Genomic DNA, 24209 nt, shown 5'->3' with positions numbered 1-24209 from the left:
CCCCCGGCAGCTGCCGAAGAAGGTCAGGTGCCAGCAGCACCCAGAGCTCTTCTCAAACTGCAAGCATCACCCAGCAGATTTCACCAGCCTACTTTACCTGGCTCTGGTCCTGCAAGAACATCTCCCCCCCCCCTTTCTGTTTGGAAGGAAAGGTCCAGTTTGGGAATCAGAAGCCCCTCTGGGGTTGGGAAGAGAGAGAGAATGATTCTTATTTGCAGAATCTGGATCCAAATAATATTCCTGGAATTTAGTCTATTCTGGACACTGGACACATTCCTTTTTGACATTTTCATCCCCCTTCTTAAGACAAAACAAGCAAGAGATAAATATGAAAAGAACCACAGAAAAATTAACAGTTCTATGCTGCTGTGCTATAACTTTATTTCTCAGTTGACTGACATGCAGAACGGGACATGAAGTAGGGATGCTTATTTTGGTTTGTGGTTTTCGATGAGTATAGACTTATGGACTAAGTTGTTGCATTTTTATCTCCTTATATAATATAATAATTAAAAAGAAAAATAAACAGATGGTTTTCATAAACAATATGCCAGCAGAGTGCATTTAAATCGTTTAGTACACACAGATTTTTATTGTTTATGGGACACAACCTAGCCAAAATGAAGCATCTTCTAAATCCCTCTAATATCAAATGGAAGAAACCTAAGCTGCACTCCCAAACCATGTTTACTGGGGGGTAAGACTCACTGAACACACAAGACTTGCCTCTGAGGAAAGAGGAGATTCCACTGTACGGCGCATGCTTGAATCGTAGCCAATGGGCCCTGGTAGAGCTGAGTATGAAAAGAAGGTGCTGCCGTCTCCCCAGTGGGGCTGACCCCTTGGAAACACGCTTAGCATTGCAGCCTGAAATGTTTGTGGGGTTTGCTGCAATCCTCACCCCACTTACCTGGGAGTAAGCACCCCTGGGACTTACTTCTGAGTAGACCTAGTTAGGGCTGAAACCCTAGGCCAGCTGTGGGGAACCTTCGACCCCCAGATGTTGCTGAACTACAAATCCCATCATCCTAGGCCATCGGCCACGCTTGCTGGGGCTGATGGGAAATGTGGCTCAGCCCCACCTGGAGGACCATAGATTATCTCCTCTGAAACGCTATTCCTTACCCTGAGAGCCCACAATGCCACAGTTCTCCTCTTTGACTTGCCAGAGCATCGTCCTCTGGCCTGGCTGTGTCAGGGATGCCTCCTCCTTGCCGAAAGGCCCCTCCTTCTCCTTGGCGCTCGCTGGGCCCTGAAACAGCCAAACATCCCCCACTCAGGTTCTGCTGTCCCGGAAAACGCCATTTAAAGATGGAGGCCCAAGACCCCACACAGGCTCCCACTCCCGATTTCACAATGCCAAGCCTGGTAAAATCAGAGTCCCCAGTCCCATCCATAAGCAGCTACTGAGAGACAGTGTGGTGTAGTGGTTAGAGTTAGAGTGTGGGACCAGGACCTGGGAGGCCAGGGTTCAAATCCCCACTCAGTCATGAAGCTCATTGGTGACCTTGAGCCAGTCACAGGCTCTGCCTAGTCCACCTCACAGGAAATTATTTTATAATTTCCACTCTTTTTCATTGTAGGCAATACTTTGTGCACTTAGGGACAATGGCAGTCCAGCGGTACAGAAACGGTTGAGACAAATTAAACGGGGCTGGGAAGTTGCTCAGTGATGGGACATACGCGCTCTGCACGTGCTCAGGTGTGCTCTGGTCCTTAGCTGGTCGTTACATTCGCCCTGCTCAAGGAAACCCGCCGGGCCTGCCACTAAGTGAGGTGTCCACTTACGTGAGTCCGCCCATCTCTGTCCATTTGCAGTCCCTGAGGAGGAAGCAAGGAACAGGGGTGACTTGGGAGCGTCATTCAGTTGTTGGTATTATGTACTGAAGTTCTCACCCTGGGCCAGCAGGAGGATACTGTAGATAGTTTTCACTCAGGTCCACATATGCAAATAAGGGATTGAAAGTGACATTCAGTGATTGGCTAGTTACAGAAAGTGGTTCCTGACTGACGACTGACGACCACTTTCTGTCAGCAGCAAGGGTTATAGTGGCAAAACACTGGAAAGATAAAAATACACCCACTAAAGAGGAATGGGCAGTCAAATTGTGCGAGTACTTGGAGCTCGCAAAGCTGACAGATGCAATAAGAGATAAACCTAAATAATTGGTGAAAGAAGAATGGGAATGTTTAAATAATTATTTAGGGGACAAGGGCTCAACAAGAAAGACCTGGTTATGTCTAGAATGATACTGCATAGAGAAATGCTCCCTTATACCAAGATGAGGGATTCCTTTGGAATGCAGATAGAATCGATAATAATGATCTGTTGTGAGCTTGACGGAAGTGTACAATAGATGAGCTATCCTGCTTTGGCTCATCTTTCTTTTTCTTTTTTTCTTTTTCTTTTTTCTTTCCCATAGTTGCTTATGTTCTGTGCCATATACTTTGATACCTTTTGTAGTTTTTTTCATTATTATTATTAAGGAATTTTCCTTTGTAATTTTGGTTGTCTATATTTATATGTACTTGTTTAAAGCAAAATAAAAGTATTAAAAAAGAAAGAAAGTGGTTCCTGTTCCGTTGAAGTGGAGCTCTATATAAGCAGGCTGGCTGAACCCTTCAGTTCAGTTCTGTTCTGGCCTCTGAATAAACAAGAGCTGTGTTGTCTGATATGTTGACCCACAATTTAACCGTCTGTGAGTCCCCATTTGGTGGCGCGAGGAACCGTGTTGGGGCCAGAGGGGAAAGGAAGTCTCTTTGGAAAGAGGAGAAATGAAGTTTCAAGGAATGAAAGCCATGCAAGCCTTGATTTCGTAGCCTTTTCCACAGTTGTGCGTATCTTCCTTTCGGTTCCCAGTTTATGGGCAAGGGGCTTGGCGTTTGTGGTTCGAATCTAATGGTTGTTTCCGGACTTGCGAAGATGGCAAGGTTTGTCCCGGCTGCGTGGCTTGCTGTGAGCTTGGGGGTGGTGGGGTTGGAAGCAGCCTCAGCCGCTAAAGGAGGAGCTGAGCTGTTTTGGGAGGGGAAAAGCGGCCAAGCAAGGGGGCTGGGAGCGTAGCCTGGAAGTGCTAGTGTGGGTGTGCCATGTACCCCGTGCTGATTGGCTCAGGCGCAGCGGTATGCAAATATCGAGTTCCATTGTCTGGTCCACCCACCTAGGCTTGTCGGGTTTAAATAAGGAGGCAGCAAGGGTAGCTGCTGATTGTTGAGGTTTCTGTGCTGCTCTATGTGACATTGAAGAGGAACAGGGGACGCCCCCCCTCCTGCCGGCGAGCTGATGGTCTCAAGCCCGCGTGTGCGTGTGTCTGTGAGTGGGTGGGGGGCAGCTGTGGTCTGTGGCTTATATGCCCCCCCCTCCGTTCCGTAATGGGCTGGTACTCCTGGAAGCCCTAAAAGAGCTGCCTTGGCTGGCAGGTTGTTTCTGGGGTTAATTTCAGGCGCTCCTGCTCCTGTTTCAAGCTCTGCTTGCCAGAGTGGGGGCGGTGCTGCCCCCTGGGAAAGGGGCGGGGTGGGGGGTGGAAATGGCCAGCGGACTTGGGAAAGCTAGCCTCACTGGAACAAGTTCATCAATTCCGTTGCGCTCATTAAACTAGGATATTTGCAATTGGATTTTGAATAAATGTGCAATTAAAGGAGTTGTCTTGAGGGATTCAAGTCCCGCTTGCTCAGTCAGAACTCGCCTCCATTTAGGGCAGCGGCAGATGTTCTCCCATTCAAAAAGGGCAAGGAAGCCTTTGAATGAAAATGTTACAGTATGAATACCACAAGTTGCTAGGCACCTGTGTGTTTGTGTGTGTGATCAAAAGCATGGGAAGCAATGAAGAATAAAACATTCAGCAACTGCCAAGATCTGGGAAAATACTTTGTTTTTTTTTTAAATAAATAAATAAATCACGTGGTTCCTGAGTTCCTGAGTCATTTCCAGGAAAGGAAACACCCACTGACTAAAACCTGAGAAAGTGAAACTTAACTCGGGTCTTTGGCGTGAGGGAGCCATGGCTGCTTCTGGGCGTCCCTTCGGGAATCTTTGCGATGAAGCCACTTGCCCCATCTGCCTGGAATATTTTAAGGATCCAGTGATCATCCCAGAGTGTGGGCACAACTTCTGCCGATCCTGCCTGATTCAGTGCTGGGGGGAATCGGAGGCAGAGGCTTCCTGCCCTCAGTGCAGAGAAAGAGTCCAGAGAAGGAGCCTCATCCGCAACAGGCAACTGGCAAACTTCGTAGAATTAATCAAGAATCTCAGCCTTCAAGAGGGAAAGGAGGAAGGAGGGAAAGGAGGAGTCTGCGAGGATCACCAGGAGCCCCTCAAGCTCTTCTGCAAAGTCCACGAAGCCCCCATCTGCCTGGTGTGTGACAGATCAAAGGAACATGAAAATCACAAGGTGATTCCTCTGGAAGAAGCTTTGGAGGAATACAAGGTAGGAGATCCCTGGATCTTGAGGGGGAGAAATAGCTGTGGATTCAGGTCCGAAGTAGGCATGGCATGAATTGGTTGCTTCTTCCAAGGGGAAGCCTGAGGTCTGGGAGGGGGGAGTTGAAGTCATTCTCTCTGCCAGGGGGACAAAGGGATCTTCCCTTGAAATACTCACAGCAGCTTCAACTATTTGAACTGGGACCGTGGGAGGGAGAGAAAGGGTTAACCTCATTCACATCCCCCAGCAGGTTGCTTTGTACATATGAAGAACACTACAAACGTAAATTGCATGTACACAACTAACTACAAGTCTCTTTTGGCTAGCAGGATGCCTCCTCAATGCCCTGCAAAGCAGAGAGCAGCAAGGGATCAGCTGGGGGGGGGGGCTGGTGGCCAGGAATTGACCAGATGGTGCAGGATCCCTGCCCCACAAGTATCTGTTGGACGCAGATTTAGGAGTGGGGGCGGAGTGGAAGCACCTACTGGTGAGGAGCAGGCTTATTCTGGGGGTGCTGTGGGGCCTGTGCAATGAGCTTTCAGTGGGGGAGGGGTGTCTGCTGAGGATCTCCTCCCATCCCAAATGGCAAAGGACTCCGTGGTTCAGAGTAGCATCTGCAGAGACAAGGGGGAAGGTGACTTTGCCATGACAACTCAGAATTGGACCTGTGCTGTTATATAAAAAAAGATAAGATTCTCATTCTGCTTCAGAAGAAACTTTATAAAATGCCTTTAATCCATTTTAAAATAATTCACTTCTTCTACTACAGTGGTGCAAAATGCTCCTGTGCCATGCAATGTCAATAATGCCACGTATTAGAAATAATAACGAAATGAAGCTGCCCCTTTGAACTTGCGGGATGGATTCTGGCCCAGGAAGAACTTCTTTGGCCCAGAAATGGAAGAAGCTCTTAAATCTCCCCTGGTGGTCCAAGCACACGTGGGCTCTGGCTACTGCAGAGAAAATAACTGACAAGTAGCAGAAAACCTGAATTGCCATCTGACCCAGTTAAGTGGCAGAGCAGTGGGGTCAAGAGGAAGGGTGGGAAAGCCCTAGGCTTGCAGAAGAGGGGTTTGGAATGGGTGAAGTTTTGAGAAGCGCTGCTCTATCCCTGTCTCTCTAGCCTCTTGGGCTGCCTTTGCTCTTCTCCAGACTACGTAGTTTGTTGCACTAGAAAACTTTCCCATCCCAGTTCTGCTGTGCTTTTCAACCAGTGTGCTGTGGCATCTGGGGTGCCTTGAGTGATGCTCAGGGGTGCAACACTGGCCTCTGTCCCTCCAGCTCTTTGTTGCAGCAGCCCTGGCTACAAGCTCCACTGGCGAATGGCGCCTCTGGGGCTGGCCAGGGGGTGATGGCTGCCAGGAGCTGAGTCGGCCTCGGAGGAAGCAAGGAAACTGGCGAGGGGGCCCTTGCTGGTGGGAATGGACATACAAGTCCCAGGCCCCTGTGGGGCAGCGTGAGGAGGCACCTCTCTTTTGGGGCTCAGAGACCCAGAGGAGGACTCCTAAGGAGAGGGGAGAGGAGGCTGAGAGAGCCCTCCGCAAGGGAGGGTGTTCGAGAGGGTGAGGGGCTGCAAGCTCTGTAAGCAAGGGAGGACTTAACTCGGATCCTGACAGGGGTGCTGCAGAAAAAAGGTAGTTGGTCGAGGGAGTCATGCACCCAAAAAGGTTGAAAACCGCTAGACTCCAGTAAACTACCGTATTTTTTGCTCTATAAGACTCACTTTTTCCCTCCGAAAAAGGGAGGGGAAATGTCTGTGCGTCTTATGGAGCGAATGCAGGCTGTGCAGCTATCCCAGAAGCCAGAACAGCAAGAGGGATTGCTGCTTTCACTGCGCAGCGATCCTTCTTGCTGTTCTGGCTTCTGAGATTCAGAATATTTTTTTTATTGTTTTCCTCCTCCAAAAACTAGGTGCGTCTTGTGGTCGTGCGTCTTATAGAGCGAAAAATATGGTACTTTGCTATTATAGCAAGGCCACCAGGCCCAAGAAGCCATTCTAATATTCATCTCTTTGTGTGTGTGTATCAAACATGAGTTTTTCCTTTTTCTTTTCAGGGAGAGATCTGTCGCCACCTGGAGATTTTGAGGAAAGAGAGAGAGGAAATTCTGGCCCATCAAACAGCCCTGGACAAGGAAAGCAAAGACCTCCTTGTAAGTGTCTCTATTCTTACTAGTGAGGGAAGAAGCTCTTGAAGAGTCGAGTCAGGACTGAGGAGGGACGGGGAAATCTGCCCATTTCAGCTTCTCCCCATTTCTCCTTTTTCCATATCAGTCTGTTTATTCATTTATTATTCTGAAAATGAATCAGATGTTCCTTGTATAAATATTTTTATATGTACTTTACCCTCATAAATCCATTTTTTGTGAACATTACTTGGCTGGGTCAACCTTGAACAATTCACAGGTGTGAATTTCAAAGGCTTGCTCTGTTTTGGTCTCCATACTTTTTCAGCAATAGCAAATTAGGTAAAATCACTTTTGAATGCAGCTAATTTGAGTTTATTTTCCATTGTCGTTTATTATATGAAGAGCAGTGAAGGAGAAGCCTGAGGACTTGTGAGCTGAGAGGGTGGAAGTAGGTCAATTCCAATCCTGATTTACCATCAATATTACTAAAGAGTTGTCTTTCTAAATGTACATTTTTACATCCCACATATCCATGGCTAGGGAAAAAATGCTCCTTCCTTTAGGCTGTATCCTTCTGCAAAATAGAAGTCAACAGAAAATTCAGTGGAGAGGGCCTCCCCTCAAAATAAAGGTTTACTTCTTTAGCCACTGAAGGTTTCATGTCTCTGAAAAATCAGAAGTGTCCTCCCTGTGGAATTCTCACTATTCTCTTCCTGGTGATTTGAAGGCTGAGCACCTTCCACACTCAGACCTCCTCTTTTCTTGCAGAAATTAACAGAAACGGAGAGGCTGAAGACTGTGGAGAAGTTCAGAGAACTGCGCCAGTTCCTGGAAGCACAAGAAAAACGTCTGCTGACTCACGTGGAAGAGGTGGAGAAGGAGATTGCAGAGAGAAGGGATGAGCAGCTGGCCAGACTCTCCAGGAAACTCTCCTCTCTTGAGAGGATCATCCAGGAGATGGAGGAGAAGAGTCAGCGGCCAGCGAGTGAACTCCTGCAGGTAAGATGGTGGCAGGAACAGCCCAAGGCTCTGCTCCAGGAAAAGGCTGCCCCTTTCATGTATGCAAGGAGTGCAGGGGCTGAGTTGATGGAGCCTCTAGTCAGGTTTGTAATGGACAGGAAGACCCAAGAGACCTGGGATGCTTAAGTCACCTGAATGCAGAGTAGAGATTCGTCTGTCTTCTTGATGGAACGGAAGGTGATCTTCCGCTCTTTGCTGATGATCTGTCTCCGAATGCCTTTCAGCTGTGGGGGGCTTCGTCTGGGATGCGTTCAGGCCTCCTTCCGACATGAGCCAGTCTCTTGACCAAGCTTCTCTTCCCGTTTCCTCCACAACTTCTGGGTTGATCCCCTTCCCCATGGATACAGATCGGCCCAGAATGGTGCTCAGTCACAGTGAGCAAAGTGCAAGACAGGGGGACTCATCCAGACTGCTGCTTGTCTCACTCCTTTCCTCCAGAAAAACCCTCTTTTTACTCCTGAATTAGAGTAAACATCAGCCAGGTTTTCTCTGGGTTGACGTTTGCTTTGATGTTGCACTAAGGAGCAGGTTTTTCCTGAGGGAAAGTGGCAGCGCAAACTTTTCTGGGCACAGGAAAAGCAGAAGTGTGGGTGACCCCAAAGAAACACTGAGCTGTTTTTTTACCCCTTTGGAGGCATTTTATGCTGCAGGTGCTTTTTTTAATTTCCAGGTAGAAAATAGAATTTGAAATTTGGGGACTGGGACAGTGCCCTGGCAGGATTATCCTGTAGGCTTATGTTTGTCTGAATAGCACAATGCAAATTGGATGGAAGTTATTAAAATATGGAAATGTGGAGAACTTGAAATTGAAACAATTCATAATTTCAGATTGGAAAAATAAAAGCTGTGAGAAACCCAAACTGGCTGATTCCGCCATCCCTCCCCAAAACCTTGGCATGTGCCAGGCAGACTGACATCCGAGGGCCAGGGTCTGAGGGGGTCTTCCTAGTGTGGCCTGTGGTGTGCAGTGAATTCCCTTCTCTTTTCCCCTCTAGGATGTGAGAAGCACCTTGCAGAGGTAAGTGGATCTGGCTCATTTCCATTAGCATCACTCTTTGAAGCTGAGATGCAAGAACCTCAGACATGGCCCTCCAGGGGCTGCAGGGGGGAGACAGGTAAAAGTTCAACTGCCTCCTTCCTCCCTCCCCACATCACTTCACAAAGGGATGGGGGCTCTTTTCTTTCTCTTGCACTTTCTGTTCATTGACTTTTTGGTAATTTCAAACATAGAATCATAGAGTTGGAAGAGACCACAAGGGCCATCGAGTCCAACCCCCTGCCAAGCAGGAAACACCATCAGAGCACTCCTGACATATGGTTGTCAAGCCTCTGCTTAAAGACCTCCAAAGAAGGAGACTCCACCACACTCCTTGGCAGCAAATTCCACTGTCGAACAGCTCTTACTGTCAGGAAGTTCTTCCTAATGTTTAGGTGGAATCTTCTTTCTTGTAGTTTGGGTCCATTGCTCCGTGTCCGCTTCTCTGGAGCAGCAGAAAACAACCTTTCTCCCTCCTCTATATGACATCCTTTTATATATTTGAACATGGCTATCATATCACCCCTTAACATCCTCTTCTCCAGGCTAAACATGCCCAGCTCCCTTAGCCGTTCCTCATAAGGCATCGTTTCCAGGCCTTTGACCATTTTGGTTGCCCTCCTCTGGACACGTTCCAGTTTGTCAGTGTCCTCCTTGAACTGTGGTGCCCAGAACTGTACTCTAGGTGAGGTCTGACCAGAGCAGAATACAGTGGCACTATTACTTCCCTTGATCTAGATGCTATACTCCTATTGATGCAGCCCAGAATTGCATTGGCTTTTTTAGCTGCCACGTCACACTGTTGGCTCATGTCAAGTTTGTGGTCAAGCAAGACTCCTAGATCCTTTTCACATGTACTGCTCTCAAGCCAGGTGTCACCCATCTTGTATTTGTGCCTCTCATTTTTTTTGCCCAAGTGCAATACTTTACATTTCTCCCTGTTAAAGTTCATCTTGTTTGTTTTGGCCCAGTTCTCTAATCTGTCAAGGTCGTTTTGAAGTGTGATCCTGTCCTCTGGGGTGTTAGCCACCCCTCCCAGTTTGGTGTCATCTGCAAATTTGATCAGGATGCCCTTGAGTCCATCATCCAAGTCGTTGATAAAGATGTTGAATAAGACCGGGCCCAAGACAGAACCCTGTGGCACCCCACTAGTCACTCTTCTCCAGGATGAAGAGGAACCATTGATGAGCACCCTTTGGGTTCGGTCAGTCAGCCAGTTACAAATCCACTGAGTGGTAGCATAGTCAAGACCGCATTTTACCAGCTTCTTTACAAGAATATCATGGGGCACCTTGTCGAATGCCTTGCTGAAATCAAGGTAGGCTACATCACTGCATTCCCTTCATCTACCAGGCTTGTAATTCTGTCAAAAAATGAGATCAGGTTAGTCTGACATGACTTATTTTTCAGAAATCCATGCTGACTATTGGTGACCACAGCATTCCTTTCTAGGTGCTCACAGACTGTTTGCTTAATGATCTGCTCCAGAATCTTCCCTGGTATTGATGTCAGACTGACTGGGCGATAATTATTTGGGTCCTCTCTTTTCCCCTTTTTGAAAATAGGGACAACATTTGCCCTCCTCCAGTCTGCCGGGACTTCGCCTGTTCTCCAGGAATTCTCAAAGATGACTGCCAGTGGTTCTGAGATCACATCTGCCAGTTCTTTTAATACTCTTGGATGCAGTTAATCTGGCCCTGGAGACTTGAATACATCTAAACTAGCCAAGTATTCTTGTACTATCTCCTTAGTTATTCTGGGCTGTGTTTCCTCTGCTGAATCATTTGCTCCAAATTCTTCAGGTCGGGCATTGTTTTCTTTATCGGAGAAGACTGAGGCAAAGAAGGCATTGAGGAGTTCAGCCCTTTCTGTGTCCCTTGTTTGCATTTCACCATCTTCTCCTCTGAGTGACCCCACTGTTTCTTTGTTCTTCCTTTTGCTACGAACATACCCATAAAAGCCTTTTTTGTTGCTTTTAACCTCTCTAGCAAGCCTGAGTTCATTCTGTGCTTTAGCTTTTCTGACTTTGTGTCTACACGTGCTGGCTATTTGTTTGAATTTCTCTTTGGTGGTTTCCCCCCTTTTCCATTTTTTGTACACATCCTTTTTAAATCTTAACTCAGTTAAAAGTTCTTTAGATAGCCACCCTGGCTTCTTTAGGCACCTTCCATGTTTCCGTCTCATTGGTATTGCCTGAAGTTGTGCTTTTACTATCTCCCTCTTAACAAACTCCCAGCCATCATGAACTCCCTTTCCTTTTAGTATTACTGTCCATGGGATCTCACCCAGCACTTCCCTAAGTTTTATGAAGTCGGCTTTCTTAAAGTCAAGAAATTGAGTCCTAGTATGCTTGGCTGCTCCTTTCCGCTGTATAGTAAACTTCAGAAGAGCATGATCACTCGCGCCTAATGATCCTTCCACTTCTACCCCACTAACCAGGTCATCAACATTGGTTAGGACCAGATGTTCATCTAGAACATCTAGAATAGAAAGTGCCAAAGATGCTTGGGAAGAGCTTAGGATGTACCAACAGATTTCAATGTCCAACTAGAAGCCTCCCAACTCTGGTAACTCAGCCCCTTTGAGGCACTAAGGGAGGGAAGGTCTGTATGGCTAGAATGGGTGGGTTCTTTTTCTTTTTCTTGGGAGCGTTTCCAGCGTGAGAGGCTGAAGCTGGTCTTGAGTGGGTGGTGAAAGTCAGGTTGTTTGATGCCTCTGGAGGGGGAGTCCAATGGGAGGCATTCCACCTCAGGGGTCTGGTTCTGAAGTCCTGGGACCTTCCCAGAAAGTTGTTAGGGGGCAGCATAGTTTGAAGCCATGGGAGCCCTCTGGTGGTGTCGCTTGGGGTTACATCTTGTCCCTTGTGCTGTTTAGCATCCTTACGAAGCCACTGACAGCTGTCCTCAGGGGTTTTGGACTGAGGTCTCATCTGTGGTAGAAATAAACCTGTTGGGAAATGAACTTCAACTTTGTTCATTTTATTGAGATCTCCTGCAAGAATTAGGGAGATGAGGCCACAATGGGGCCATTCATTGTTTTTCTTTTCACCAGGTGTGAGGAAAGAGAGAGTCCAGAGAAGCCACTGGCTTTCCCTCCAGAACTGAGGAACAGGATCTTGGAATCCTATGATTTTGTGGAGGATGCAATGAAACAATTTAAAGGTAATGAAAACTGGCTGCCAGGATTTCACCCTGGGAATTCTGTTTCTTCTTCAGAACTGAACATACCAGGCTCTTATTGCATGGAATTGAGTAACCCCAGGATACCTTCCTTCTTGGTGCTCCAGCCTTCATTTCCCCTCCCCCAGAATGGCCCATGTATATTGTGACGCTGGGAAAGAAAGCCTGAACCAGAGTGTAGAGCAAAGTCAGGATTTTTTCCTCCCATGTGCCTCTGTTTACAGTTAGACGAAACCTCCTTTTCCTTGTGGTTCCCTGTCTGCACATTCTGGGGTTGTCCTTTTGGCGGTTCCTCTGCTCTGAATGGAGTCAAAGGGCATTAAGAAGCCCCCAGTTCCCCCTCTGCCTCCTGCTCAGGCTTCTTTCTCAGCCGTGGAGCCAAGGCCTGAGCCGTCTCCTCCTCAAATGTCCCCCTGCAGCTGCCATATCTAGGGCTTTGGCCTTCAAGATCTCCTGAGAGTTCCCCCATTGAGAGTGGAAGCAAGAGCACATGAGCCCCAAAGGGCACAATTCTGCTTGTGAAGAACCTTAAAGATTTGCAGAAGGTTTGTGAGGAAGGACTTCCTTTTGCCTGAGAGCTCTGCCAGTCCTTCCTCATCAAACTTTGCTTCTCCTTATGTGGCATCTGAATATAGGCACCCTTATGTTTCACAATTTTGGCTTTAATGATTCCCCCCACCACTTTACTTGGGGAAGATGTTAAGGCTGCCTCCATCTCCCCTCTGCCTCCTTTTACGGGATTCCTATTGCTCTGCCTCCTCTCCAGTCCTCCAATGTAGAGCCCAATTTAGGGACAAAGTTCAGAGGCCAGCAGGATTCATGCTGAATATTTTTATTCTCTTTGTAAGCTTGCTCTATGATTGCTGAGTTTTAAAGCTTTAGTTATTTTCATAGATTCTTCCTATGATTTTCTTGTTTTTAATTATTTTTCATACAATTTAATTAATATTTAATAATTGTGCTTAGATTTAAGGATGCCACGTTATGAAGTGTTACTTTTGTATGGAGATTTATTTCAGGTGGAAGAGTGTTGCCCTTACGCTTTATATCTTTCTGCTTCCTCAGATGCTGTGTTATACAGAAAACAGATTCAGAAAGGTAAATTTCCAGGGGAGGAACAATTTCACAGGAGGGATGGGCACTGATATTTCATGGGTGTTGAACCGTCTGTTCTGCAGACTTTGGGACCCCCATCAATGATGTAACTCTGGGTAACAGTCCTCTAGTGGTGTTTGGGTTCTTTGTCTGTCCCATGAATGAACTGGGAGGGAGGTTGATGCCTTGGATTGGGGGCAAACTTGTCCCTGCGAAGAACCTGCACACCAGTCTGAGTTCCATTCCTGCCCATAGACAATTATCCTGGTTTTTTGTTTAATTTTATAGATTGTGTTTTCTTTCATAAAATGTACATACTGCTTTGTGGTAGGAAAAAGCCTCAGAGCCTTACAATATCTTACAAAAGCCCTTAAGAAGGATCCTGCAGAATCAGTTCAATGTCCATCTTGTCGAGTTCTCATGTATAAGGAATCTCCTTTGCATTTTGTTATCCCTCAAAAAATTCTGGAGAGGTTCTTTTGGGGCTTCTCTAGATTTGCTTGGATTTTCCCCTTGTGAAGTGTGTTAAAAGGGGCACCCGCAAGCACCCAGCCCCTCCTCCACCTCCTGCCAGGCTGGTCTCCCAGCAGCAGAGCCAAGGCCTGGGCCGCCTCTTCCTCAGAGTTTCAACCTCACCAGCCATTTCTCGTGCTTCAGCCAATCCCCATCTCCTCAGAGTTCTCACAGTTCTTAAGAGATCAGCCCCATTCCAGGAGGGAGGACTTCCCATTGAACGAGACCCTTGGAAGTACAGTGCAAAGCTCTGCCGATTTTCCCTGTGCAATTTGGTTTGTCAGCATGCTTGGAAATTCCAGTTTCAACAGCTTTTCCCCACCAGTTTACTTGGGGCAGATGTTAAACCTTTCTTCATCCATCCACTTCAGACCCCCATTTCATTTGTGGATTTTGAATGATTGTATTCCACCATTTTCTAGTATGGTTTACCATTTCTGATTTTCCCATGAAATCTCTGAATAGCAGAGTTTGAAAGGATCCCAAGGATCATATAGTCCAGTCCCCTGCAATGCAGGAATCACAGCTAAACACATTAGTTGTTTTAATTCCTTAGGCCTAGTGATATTACATTCTCAAGAATTATATTTTGGAGAATAATTAACATCACTACTTAGTTCTACAGTTGTCGTCTGCATGATTTCATCTTTTGCTTGAAATAAGGAAACAACAGAGGCTATGTTATGGTGATGTTTTGTAAATATATATATATATTTTAGCTACTGCATTGTAGCCTGTTAAGCCTGTCTTTTTGCTTCCTCAGATGTTCAGTCATTCAGAAATCTTCAGAGAGGTAAATTTCACATGGAGACCCCAATTCACAGGATGGGAGGGACTAGTGTTTCATGGGGGTCAAGAGTCTCTTCTGTACAGCTTGACTCTGGCCCTGCTGTTTGTAGCACAAAGGCAGAGATGGTGGACTTGAAGGTGCAGAAGGCAGGGACAGAAATCGCCCAGAAGGATCAGATAAAAGAGGGAAGAGTTTCATTCCTGCCTAGAGAGAGTTGGGTTGCTTTTAGTGGTGGTGTGTGAGCTGGATTTTGGACCACAGTGGAAGTAAAGTGTTAAAAACCCCTATCACCAGGATCCAGGTCCTACCCCCACAGATGCTATTTAAACTTCTTTATTAAAAATATGACTCATGTTGCCACATGTTCTTTTTTCTCAGACAGGTCCTCTATTTTCATGATTAAAATTTCTCCCCTGGGCAGATTTTTAAAATTTGGCAAAATGTCTCAAGTTGCTTGGTTTGGTTTACAGTAACCTGTGAAAAAATTTCTAGTGCATTAGACTCAGATCTAAGGCACCCAGGTAAGCTAGCCTAGAGCAGAGAATTGCAACAGAGCAGCATCTTAAGCTAGCCACGTCCTGTATAAAACCCTTCTCTTGTGGCTGAACTAAAAGGACACTGGCTCAGCTACAAGATCTTGGAGGAGGAGTCTGGGAGGGCAAGAGTTAACACACACACACACACACACACACCCGCCCTTAAGGAGAGTCCATATGTAGGGCAACCCCACACTTGCCTGTCATGACTCTCTAAGCTCCTAACTGGTAACTTTTTGAGTTATTCCCTCTTCCCTCCATGGAACTAGTCTTATGTTATATATTACATCCAAAAGAGAAGCATGGAATAAGGAGTCCTTTGTAAAATTGCCCTGCCACCTGCCTTTTATTTTCCCCAGACTTCCAAGATGGTGGGGAGGAAGGCAAAGACAGGCCAAGTGGGTGAGAGAGATGGAGAGCAGGAATAAACAGGCTCCCCACTTAACGCGATTTTCACTTGTGGGCACGAGGGCCCAGAACGTGACCCCAGTGAAAGTGAGGGGAGGCTTATATATGGTTTTATGTTGTATTTTTATGCTGTGAACCACCCTGAGACCTATGGATGGAGGGCAGTATGCAAATATAAAATTATTATTATTATTATTATTATTATTATTATTATTATTATTATTATTATAACAGGGGGTCCTCATTCCCAGCCCAACCCAGAGGTCCCCAAAGGCCAATTCCCACAGAGATTGACAGAGGAAAGCAGCTTCTCTCCTCTCCTGCCTCCTCCAATTCTCCTCTCTTTCCCCTTAGATAACACAGAAGAGCTGATTAAAAGGTTTCCTGGGTGGTTTTTCCTCTTAGAAAATGCCTGGGTTGAGAGGAGGGCAGGAATAATACACATCGGATATAAGAAAGTGAAGGAAACTGATTTAAAAACCATCAAGGAAGATATTTATTCTGATGAGAATCTGCAAGGAGTCTCAGTCTAGCATGCGATGCAAAGAAATCCCCTTGATCTGAAAGGGAATCTGGGGTTTTTGGGTGTTATTTATTTATTTATCAAGGTGTCCATTTCTGTCTCTCAGCTGACTCTGCATATTCTTCTCTTTCCCTCATCTTCTCCCCAACAGCAAATGTCACTCTGGATCCAGACACAGCCCATCCCCAACTCATCCTGTCCGAGGATGGGAAAAGCCTGAGATTGGGAGTCAAACCTCAAGACCTGCCTGATAATCCTGAGAGATTCAGTTACCGGCCTTGTGTGTTGGGACGTGAGGGATTCACAGCAGGCAGACATTTCTGGGAAGTCACTGTGGGAAGTTGGGAATTTTGGACTCTGGGGGTCGCCAGGAAGTCTGTGGAGAGAAAGGGCTATTTCGACTTCAGTCCTGAGGGAGGGATCTGGGCTGTGGGGAAGTGGGGAGGGGAGTACTTGGCCTGGACATCCCCTGATTACTCTCTTCTGTCCCTGAGTGAGGAGCCCAGGAGGATCCGGGTGACTCTGGACTATGAAGGGGGACGTGTGTCTTTTTCTGACGCTGACTCAGGAGCCGAACTCTACATGTTCTCAGGAGCCTCGTTCTCTGGAGAGACCCTCCTCCCTTTCTTTGATCTGGGAGGATATGAAACCCACCTCAGTATCTCCTGAGGAGACTAAATCTGCCTCTCAGGCCCAGCAGGAGTTTCTCTCCAGACCAGAGTGACTGACATAAAAACCATTTACCCGCCAAGAGCAGGTTGGGCAGTTTCCCAAGGGCCCTTTGAGAGGATTCATTCCAGTCAAAATCAGCAGAAATAACAAAAGAAAAATGGGTTGCTCTTGCTTTGCGTTTTCTTTCCTTTTCCCAGAGTTCCCTCTACAGCTCACTTCTTAGAGAGACAGTCACACTTTTAGGAGTCCTAATAAAATTTCTCACCTTCAGTCTTGTTTTCCATTTGAGGTGTCTGATTTGGCAGAGGACGATACTCTTAATCCCAGGGTTGTGGGTTTGAGCCCCACGTTGGGCAAATGTTTCCTGCACTGCAGGGGGTGGGACTAGATGACCCTCAGGAGCCTCACAACTTCGCAATTCTAGGAATCCTTCCTCTCCCCACAAGACCTTATGCAGCTGTGAAAATGCATGCATCATTGGATTAATAGAGGACTCAAAAATAAACCCCTTCACCCACGTCAGGCAGAATTGCATTGAGTGGGGCTTATGCTCAGTTAAATGTGTTTTGAGTGGATGCATCAACGTTCCTTATTCACAGGCTGGATTCTGTCTATCGGGGGCATCAAATGGGGTCTCCTCCGGATAATGCTGGACTCCAACTCCCCTCTGACCCATCCAGCATGGCCAGGGGACAAAGAGGATGGGAGCTGCAGTCTGGCAGCTTCCAGAAGGGGCTCCATTGCCTGTGCTGCCCCATACATTATGCAGGGCACCTTCCCTGTGTTCCTGAGCCCCACCCCAAATATGCAGTGCTCCCCCAAGGAGCGTCATTTCGGCAGCAGGTGCATCTGATTTCTCTCCTGGGATACTAACAGCTGGAACAACACATGCCTGTGGAATTGACCCCTCTCAAAGATCAGGCAGGACTCACTCTGGCTCCACTATCAGGGCCACTGACTACTGACCGCTGCAGCCTGCTCTCCTTTCCATGCGTTTCCCACGGGGTGGTGGCACATGATGGAATAAAGACACCTTCCCCCCCACCTGCCTGAGCGCCACCTCCCCTTCCTCCATCCCCTACATGATGTTGGCCTCGTTTGTGTGCCATCATACGTTTCCCTGTGAGCCTCCACTCCCCCGTGGAAAGACACAAAAGTGTCCCATTTGGTCCAGCGCCCAAGAGGGGCCACCCAGACGCCTGTGCAAAACCTGCAAGGAGGACCAGAGAGCAAAAGCAGCCTTGCCCCCCTGCAGCCTCCAGCAACTGATCTTTACAAGCATGGGTGCCAACTTGAATAAAAAATATTTTTGGCAGGGGGAGCAGATAAGCCCTTATCCCCTCCACTCACCCTCGGTCACCTCCAGCACCTTCCCCTGCTCCTTGGCGGTGGCACACACCCCTTGCCCTGGGCACCCTGAGTTGGGGGTCTGGCCTAATGCCCAGCCCCACTGCTGACAGGCAACACCACGCAGCCCCTTCCACACCATCCTTGGTCAAAAAAGCAGCCCTCATTACAAATGGGAGGGGCCAAAGGCCACGTTGGGAACCCCAGGGAGAAGCTGACTTGAGTGGCCATTTTGCCTAGAATGGACAAATATTGGCTGTGTCCCTAACACGTTTCGCTTGTATTGGCAGTCAGAATCCAGAAAAACAATGGGAGCACTAAGCATGTTCAAGAATGCTGTTTGAAGGCGCACAACACAGTGTGACTTAAACTGACACAATGGATGAAACATCAGGGCTTAGACTGAACCCTTTTTAAAGTAGGCCATGCTGGAAATGGGCATACATAGAACTCAACAAATGCCAATATTGCATGAGGTTGCAGAGCAGAGAGAGAAACCAATAAGGGTTATTCTGTCACTGCGGCTCAGAGCTGCCTTGGGATCTTCTGCAACTGTCACCTGGTAACAGTTACTCCATCACTGTTTCTATCCCAACTGGTCATTATAACTTTAAGAACTAGTACCTGAGCTTGTTCCTTTCCTCCTCCCTCCCCATTCCCCTTTCCTTTTATGTCACCTATTTTAGCTTGTTTTTCATTGATCTGTGAAACTGCATTCTTATTTCACCACAAACAGATGTTTATGTTCAAAGAAAGTGGTTTGAGAATCACATTCACACTAAAACAAGCATTGCTGCAACCAGCAAGATTTCAAACCGTAGTGATGGGTGGAGAAGAGACACAAACTGCTATGACTGTTGGAAACGCAGCTTAAATTGTGGCAAGGTGTTGTGAGCATGTGCTAGCAACATGGGTCCCTAGTGCTGGTGAAATGGCTTATTCCCCCCTCACCCCACTTTTTATCCCCAAAACAGCTCTGTGAGGTTGACTGGTATCAGGAACAGCAACTGGTCCAGGGGACTCTGAATTCCTAAAGCTAGAAAGGGACTTGAACCCAGCTCTCCCCAAGCCCAAGTTTCTAGGCATATAGTTGTCTTCCCCTCTCTGCCGCCCAAAGTCAACGAGGGCTGGCTGAAAAGTGATGCATTTACCTGCTTGCACATATTGTTGTTGCTGTTTAGTCGTGTCCGACTCTTCGTGACCCCCTGGACCAGAGCACGCCAGGCACTCCTGTCTTCCACTGCCTCCCGCAGTTTGGTCAGACTCATGTTTGTAGCTTCGAGAACACTGTCCCACCATCTCGTCCTCTGTCGTCCTCTTCTCCTTGTGCCCTTCATCTTTCCCAACATCAGGGTCTTTTCCAGGGAGTCTTCTCTTCTCATGAGGTGGCCAAAGTATTGGAGCCTCAGCTTCACGATCTGTCCTTCCAGTGAGCACTCAGGGCTGATTTCCTTCAGAATGGATTGGTTTGATCTTCTTGCAGTCCATGGGACCCACCTTATTTTGGTGACAGTTGTTTTAAATTGCTTTTAATTACTGTCTTTAATGGTTGTAACCGGGGGGGTAAAGGGCTGATTCATAGCAAGAATAAGAATAAGTGGGGAGCTTTATCCTCCAAGTCACACTCCAAATTAAATTTCTTAAAATGATAAGCAACTGGGAGCTGCTTCTCTCGCCCAGTGGAGCAAGCAGCTTGCATTCTTTTCTCCATTTTCTCTCTGCTCAAATCACAAAGGCTTCGTTTTCTGGTGTTCTCTTAAGTTGCACAAATGGTCGGAGATACTCCCACCATTGGGGCTTTAGCATGGCTCTAACACCAATCAGATGTTTGGAAGCTGTGGCTGGATGGTTACGTGGGAGCCAGTTGAAGTTAAATCCTTCGAAGACAGAGGACGATATGGGATTGAAGGGGCAACTCCCATCTCTTGCGGGGGTTAAATTATTGCCAGCACCGTCCATTATGAGTTTGGGTGTAATCTTCAATAGCTCCCTCTCCATGGAGGCGCAGATTACAGCTATAACAAAGGCGGCATTTTTTCATCTCCGCCAAGCTAAGCAGTTGGCTCCTTATCTCTCTCGCCCTGACCTAGCCACTGTGATCCATGCGACAGTCACCTCCAGACTGGATTATTGTAACTCGCTCTACGTGGGGCTGCCCTTGAGACTGACCCAGAAACTGCAGCAGGTGCAGAATGCCGCAGCGCGACTCCTTACAGGGTCCTCGCTGCGAGATCACATTCACCCGGTGCTATACCAGCTGCACTGGCTCCCGGTGGAGTACAGGATCAGGTTTAAGGTGCTGCTTTTAACCTTTAAAGCCCTATACGGCTTAGGACCCTCGTACCTACGGGACCGCCTCTGCTGGTATGTCCGACAGAGGAACTTACGGTCTTCAAATAAAAACATCCTGAAGGTCGCAGGCCACAAAGAGGTTAGGCTGGCCTCAACTAGAGCCAGGGCTTTTTCGGCTGCGGCTCCAATCTGGTGGAACGCTCTGTCACAAGAGACTAGGGATTTGACATCTTTCCGCAGGGCCTGCAAGACAGAGCTGTTCCACCAGTCCTTTGGTCAGGGCGCAGCCTGACTCCCTCCTTTGGCAATCTTTACAGAACTTAAGCTTATGGTTGCCATCAATTTGATTTTAATTAATTTGTATAATGGAATGTTTTTAGAATGTTGCACTATTTTATTGTTGTTAGCCGCCCTGAGCCCGGCTTCAGCTGGGGAGGGCGGGATATAAATAAATTTTATTATTATTATTATTAATTATGTTATTGCTCTATTGCCATCTGAAGGGGCCCTCTTGTGCAAGAAGCAACAGTGGAGTCTTATGGATCCTCCCAGTGTCCATATTTTCCAGGGACAGACCTGGATTTACTGAAGCCGTCCCAGTTTTGGATTTGATCCCAGAATGTTCCACTTTTCCCTGGGATGTCCCTCTTTTTGTCAGAGAAATGTTGGAGGGTACGCTGGTGCTGTGTGTCCTTTGTCTCTTAACAGGGTGGGTTCTCTGGTGGGCAGCAGTTTTCCTTAGGTGCTTCTCACCACCTGTCCCAGAAACGGATCCATCCTCTCTCTCCCCTGAGCAACTTTGCTGTGGATGCTCCAGTCTGTGCTGACCCTACAGAGCATTTCGCACTCGGAACTCCAGGAAACATTGTCCCTTTCTTCTCATCCTCTCACTGAGGAGCTCTCGTAAGGATCTTGAAGGGAGCGATTCCCTTCGCTGTCAACACTCATCCATCCTTCACCTGCTAGAGAGACGAGAACATCCCCCAAAAACCAACTAATTTTCCGGTCTAGAAAAACACAAAACTAAAAAGAGAGGAAATGAATACTCCCCTTCCACCCGTTAAAAGACCTTGTAGGAAATCTCTCAAAGGGACAGAGAACACCACAGAACTGTCTGAGTTCTGGACATCTCCTTTTGCCTCCTTGTTGAATCAGAGAATCTGTGACTCCAATACTCACCTGCCCTCCCAGCAGCGGGCAAGCTGAGAAGCAGAGCTCACTCCCTCAGCTCTGCTGTAACAGACCAGAGCCATCAGGCCTCTTGCAGAAATTCCTTCAGTGGGAGAGATAGGAAGTCGGGCGAATTTCACCAGTTTCAATGCCCCTGAACTCCCTGAACAGATGCATAGCAATGTTCAAAACCCTGCTTCCTACCACAGTGCTGTGAGGTGTCGGGGTGAAATCGCTGAGGCAGTTTCACCCCAGCGCTGCAAGCAAGCCGGAGAAGCATCAGGGAGCCTCAGCTGGGGGGCGGGAGCACTTTAAGGGAGTCCCCAGCTCGCCGTCAGCTTGCAGAGTGGGATGGTGGATTCACTCAGTGGTATATCGCTGGTGAAACCGCCACCACTCCTAAGCTGGAGGGTGTCAAGAGCGGCTATGATTTAATCCGTGATATATTGCTGAGTGAAACCGCCATTGCGGTCTGCCCCTTCTGCCAGTCCTGGGCGATGTATCAATGCACCCAGGCCTACTGCTGAGGAGGATTAGACTTGAGGTACAGAGTTGGTGGCGCTGTGGGTTAAACCACAGAGCCTAGGACTTGCCAAGCAGAAGGTCGGTGGTTCGAATCCCCGCGACCGTTGCTCGGTCCCTGCTCCGGCCAACCTAGCAGTTCGAAAGCACGTCAAAGTGCAAGTAAATAAATAGGTACCGCTCCGGCGGGAAGGTAAACGGTGTTTCCATGCACTGCTCTGGTTTGCCAGAAGTGGCTTAGTCATGCTGGCCACAGGACCCGGAAGCTGTACGCCGGCTCCCTCGGCCAGTAAAGTGAGATGAGTGCCGCAACCCCAGAGTCGGCCATGACTGGACCTAATGGTCAGGGGTCCCTTTGCCTTTATACAGAGAGTTTGTTAGGAAATGTAGAATCCAGACACAAGACTTATCCAGCAAACCAGCTTCTTCTTCATCTCTTTCCTGCTTGATCTCCGTGGCCAGCAGCCTCTGGTCAGTGTCTGATGCGGCCTGTCAATCCGCCGTGGAGACGTTCACTGCTGCCTACTCCTGAAATGGTGCTGAAACCTGAAATAGCAACATGGAGTCGCTTTTGAGATGGCAGGGACAGGCCTTAGGAAGGTTGAGCTCTACCGGCAACTTTATGATCCTACACCAGTCTACTGAGAAGTAGACTCCTGGGTCTGTGGAAGAAGATACCCCAAGTCCACCCCGCAGGTACCACACAGACCCATCTTATCCCAGTCAGCATCTGTATTGGATCAAATCCGCACTTTGGACTATGCTGAAATGGCAAAACTCACCGGAAAGCTCAGGAACCAAGACAAAAACTTCAAGAAATAATGGGGGGGGGGGATATAATTTATTTAGGAGACCACTGTAAGCAGATGAAAACATTAGCAGGATTTTAATATCGCTTGTAACGTAACAATCACTTTGGACAATATGGACAGATACAAAAATTAGATTATGGAATAATATGCAATTGAAAATGTTGACAATAAGACCCATGGAAGGGATGGTGGGAAGTCTTGAGATTCAGAGAAATCTCTATATACGGATGTGCATTTGTTATAAATTTATATTTGCAAAACCAAATAGAAACGATTTCGGATCAAATCCGCACTTTCCTTTTAAAGCCCTCTTATGCCACTTTAAAGGGACGCGGGTGGCGCTGTGGTTTAAACCACAGAGCCTAGGACTTGCCGATCAGAAGGTCGGCGGTTGAAATCCCCGCGACGGGGTGAGCTCCCATTGCTCGGTCCCTGCTCCTGCCAACATAGCAGTTCGAAAGCACACCAAAAGTGCAAGTAGATAAATAGGTACCGCTCTGGCGGGAAGGTAAACGGTGTTTCCGTGCGCTGCTCTGGTTCGCCAGAAGCGGCTTAGTCATGCTGGCCACATGACCCGGAAGTTGTACGCCGGCTCCCTTGGCCAGTAAAGCGAGATGAGCGCCGCAATCCCAGAGTCAGCCACGACTGGACCTAATCGTCAGGGGTCTCTTTACCTTTATGCCACTTTATACTTTTCCCCTCCTAAAGCTACAACTCTCAGAGCAGATTAATAATCAAACCCTCTTTCCAGGGAACTCTGGGAATTGTAGCTCTGCGAGGGGGATAAAGGCTGTTTCTTAACTACTCTCAGCACCTTTAACAAACTACAGCTCCCAGGATTCCTTGGGGGAAAGCCATGACTGTTTGAAATGGGATAAGGATGCTTTAAATATATAATGCAGATGGGAGTTTCACACATACCGACCGACAACCTCACCTCTTTCACTTGCCTCTGGGTCTCCTGCTGCACCCGAAGGAACCCCTCGGCCAGAGTCACCTGGGAGCAGGTCTCCGGGCTGCACTCCCTCACCTTGCTCTGGATCTCTGGCGTCAGGACGGTCAGGAACTGCTCCAGGACCAGCAGCTCCAGGACCTGCTCCTTGGTGTGCCTCTCCATGTTCAGCCACTGGGAGCAAAGCTCCTGGAGTCGGCTGTAGGCCCCGCTGGGCCCCTCGGCCTCCTGGTAGCAGAAGCCCCTGAAATGCTGGTGCTGCATTTCCCTCCTCAAGGCGTCCCTGCGCAAGATGGCTGCCTTCACTTTCCCATAATCCTCTCTGTTTCCAGTCTCCAGCCTCTGAAAGGTCCGCTCCTCTGTAAAGACATCTATTATGGATCTGAACCTATATGTACAGTACTGTATTAATTCTGAATTGAAATAACATAAACACGCAGGGATGAAAAATTTGTATGAGTCACCCCATAACAGAGGCCTGTTTTATCCTTTTCCTTACACAGTGGTACAATCAGTCCTCTTAAACAAGTTGCACAACTGCAGGATGTATTTATACTGACTGAGTTGGATGAATAAATGTGTGGTTTTTTTAAAAAAAATCTTAATCATTATTCAGGGATTATTTAACAGCTTCATTCACGGATTGTGGCATCACATGGCGGAGAGCCTGGCAAGCGCATCGGTGGCACACTGTGGGTGCCACGACAACCCATGGGTGCCACCCTGGAGAAGCCAGAGGGAGGCGATAATACAGCGGTACCTTGGGGTTAAGAACTTAATTTATTCTGGAGGTCTGT

The 24209-nt window shown here is 47.7% G+C and overlaps 2 protein-coding genes across 2 annotated transcripts; one reads left to right on the top strand and one right to left on the bottom strand.

The window, feature by feature from the left end:
* Positions 1 to 3345: 3345 nt before the first annotated feature.
* LOC114592418 (zinc finger protein RFP-like) lies at positions 3346 to 16587 on the top strand. Its single transcript, XM_077923078.1, has 8 exons — positions 3346 to 4424; positions 6474 to 6569; positions 7314 to 7544; positions 8561 to 8583; positions 11653 to 11762; positions 12846 to 12878; positions 14152 to 14181; positions 15797 to 16587. The coding sequence occupies exons 1-8, from the start codon at positions 3999 to 4001 to the stop codon at positions 16312 to 16314; spliced, it is 1467 nt and encodes a 488-aa protein (XP_077779204.1). The 5' UTR covers positions 3346 to 3998; the 3' UTR covers positions 16315 to 16587.
* Positions 16588 to 20495: 3908 nt separating this feature from the next.
* On the bottom strand, positions 20496 to 23932 carry LOC144326410 (zinc finger protein 174-like). Its single transcript, XM_077922980.1, has 2 exons — positions 23398 to 23932; positions 20496 to 22194 (listed from the first exon to the last, which is right to left on the bottom strand). The coding sequence occupies exons 1-2, from the start codon at positions 23674 to 23676 to the stop codon at positions 22171 to 22173; spliced, it is 303 nt and encodes a 100-aa protein (XP_077779106.1). The 5' UTR covers positions 23677 to 23932; the 3' UTR covers positions 20496 to 22170.
* Positions 23933 to 24209: the final 277 nt, after the last annotated feature.

This window comes from Podarcis muralis, chromosome 2, assembly GCF_964188315.1.
Source record: "Podarcis muralis chromosome 2, rPodMur119.hap1.1, whole genome shotgun sequence".
NCBI classification, from domain to species: domain Eukaryota; kingdom Metazoa; phylum Chordata; class Lepidosauria; order Squamata; family Lacertidae; genus Podarcis; species Podarcis muralis.
Note: the sequence above shows the minus strand (reverse complement) of the source record. Positions and strands in the feature narration are given on the sequence as shown.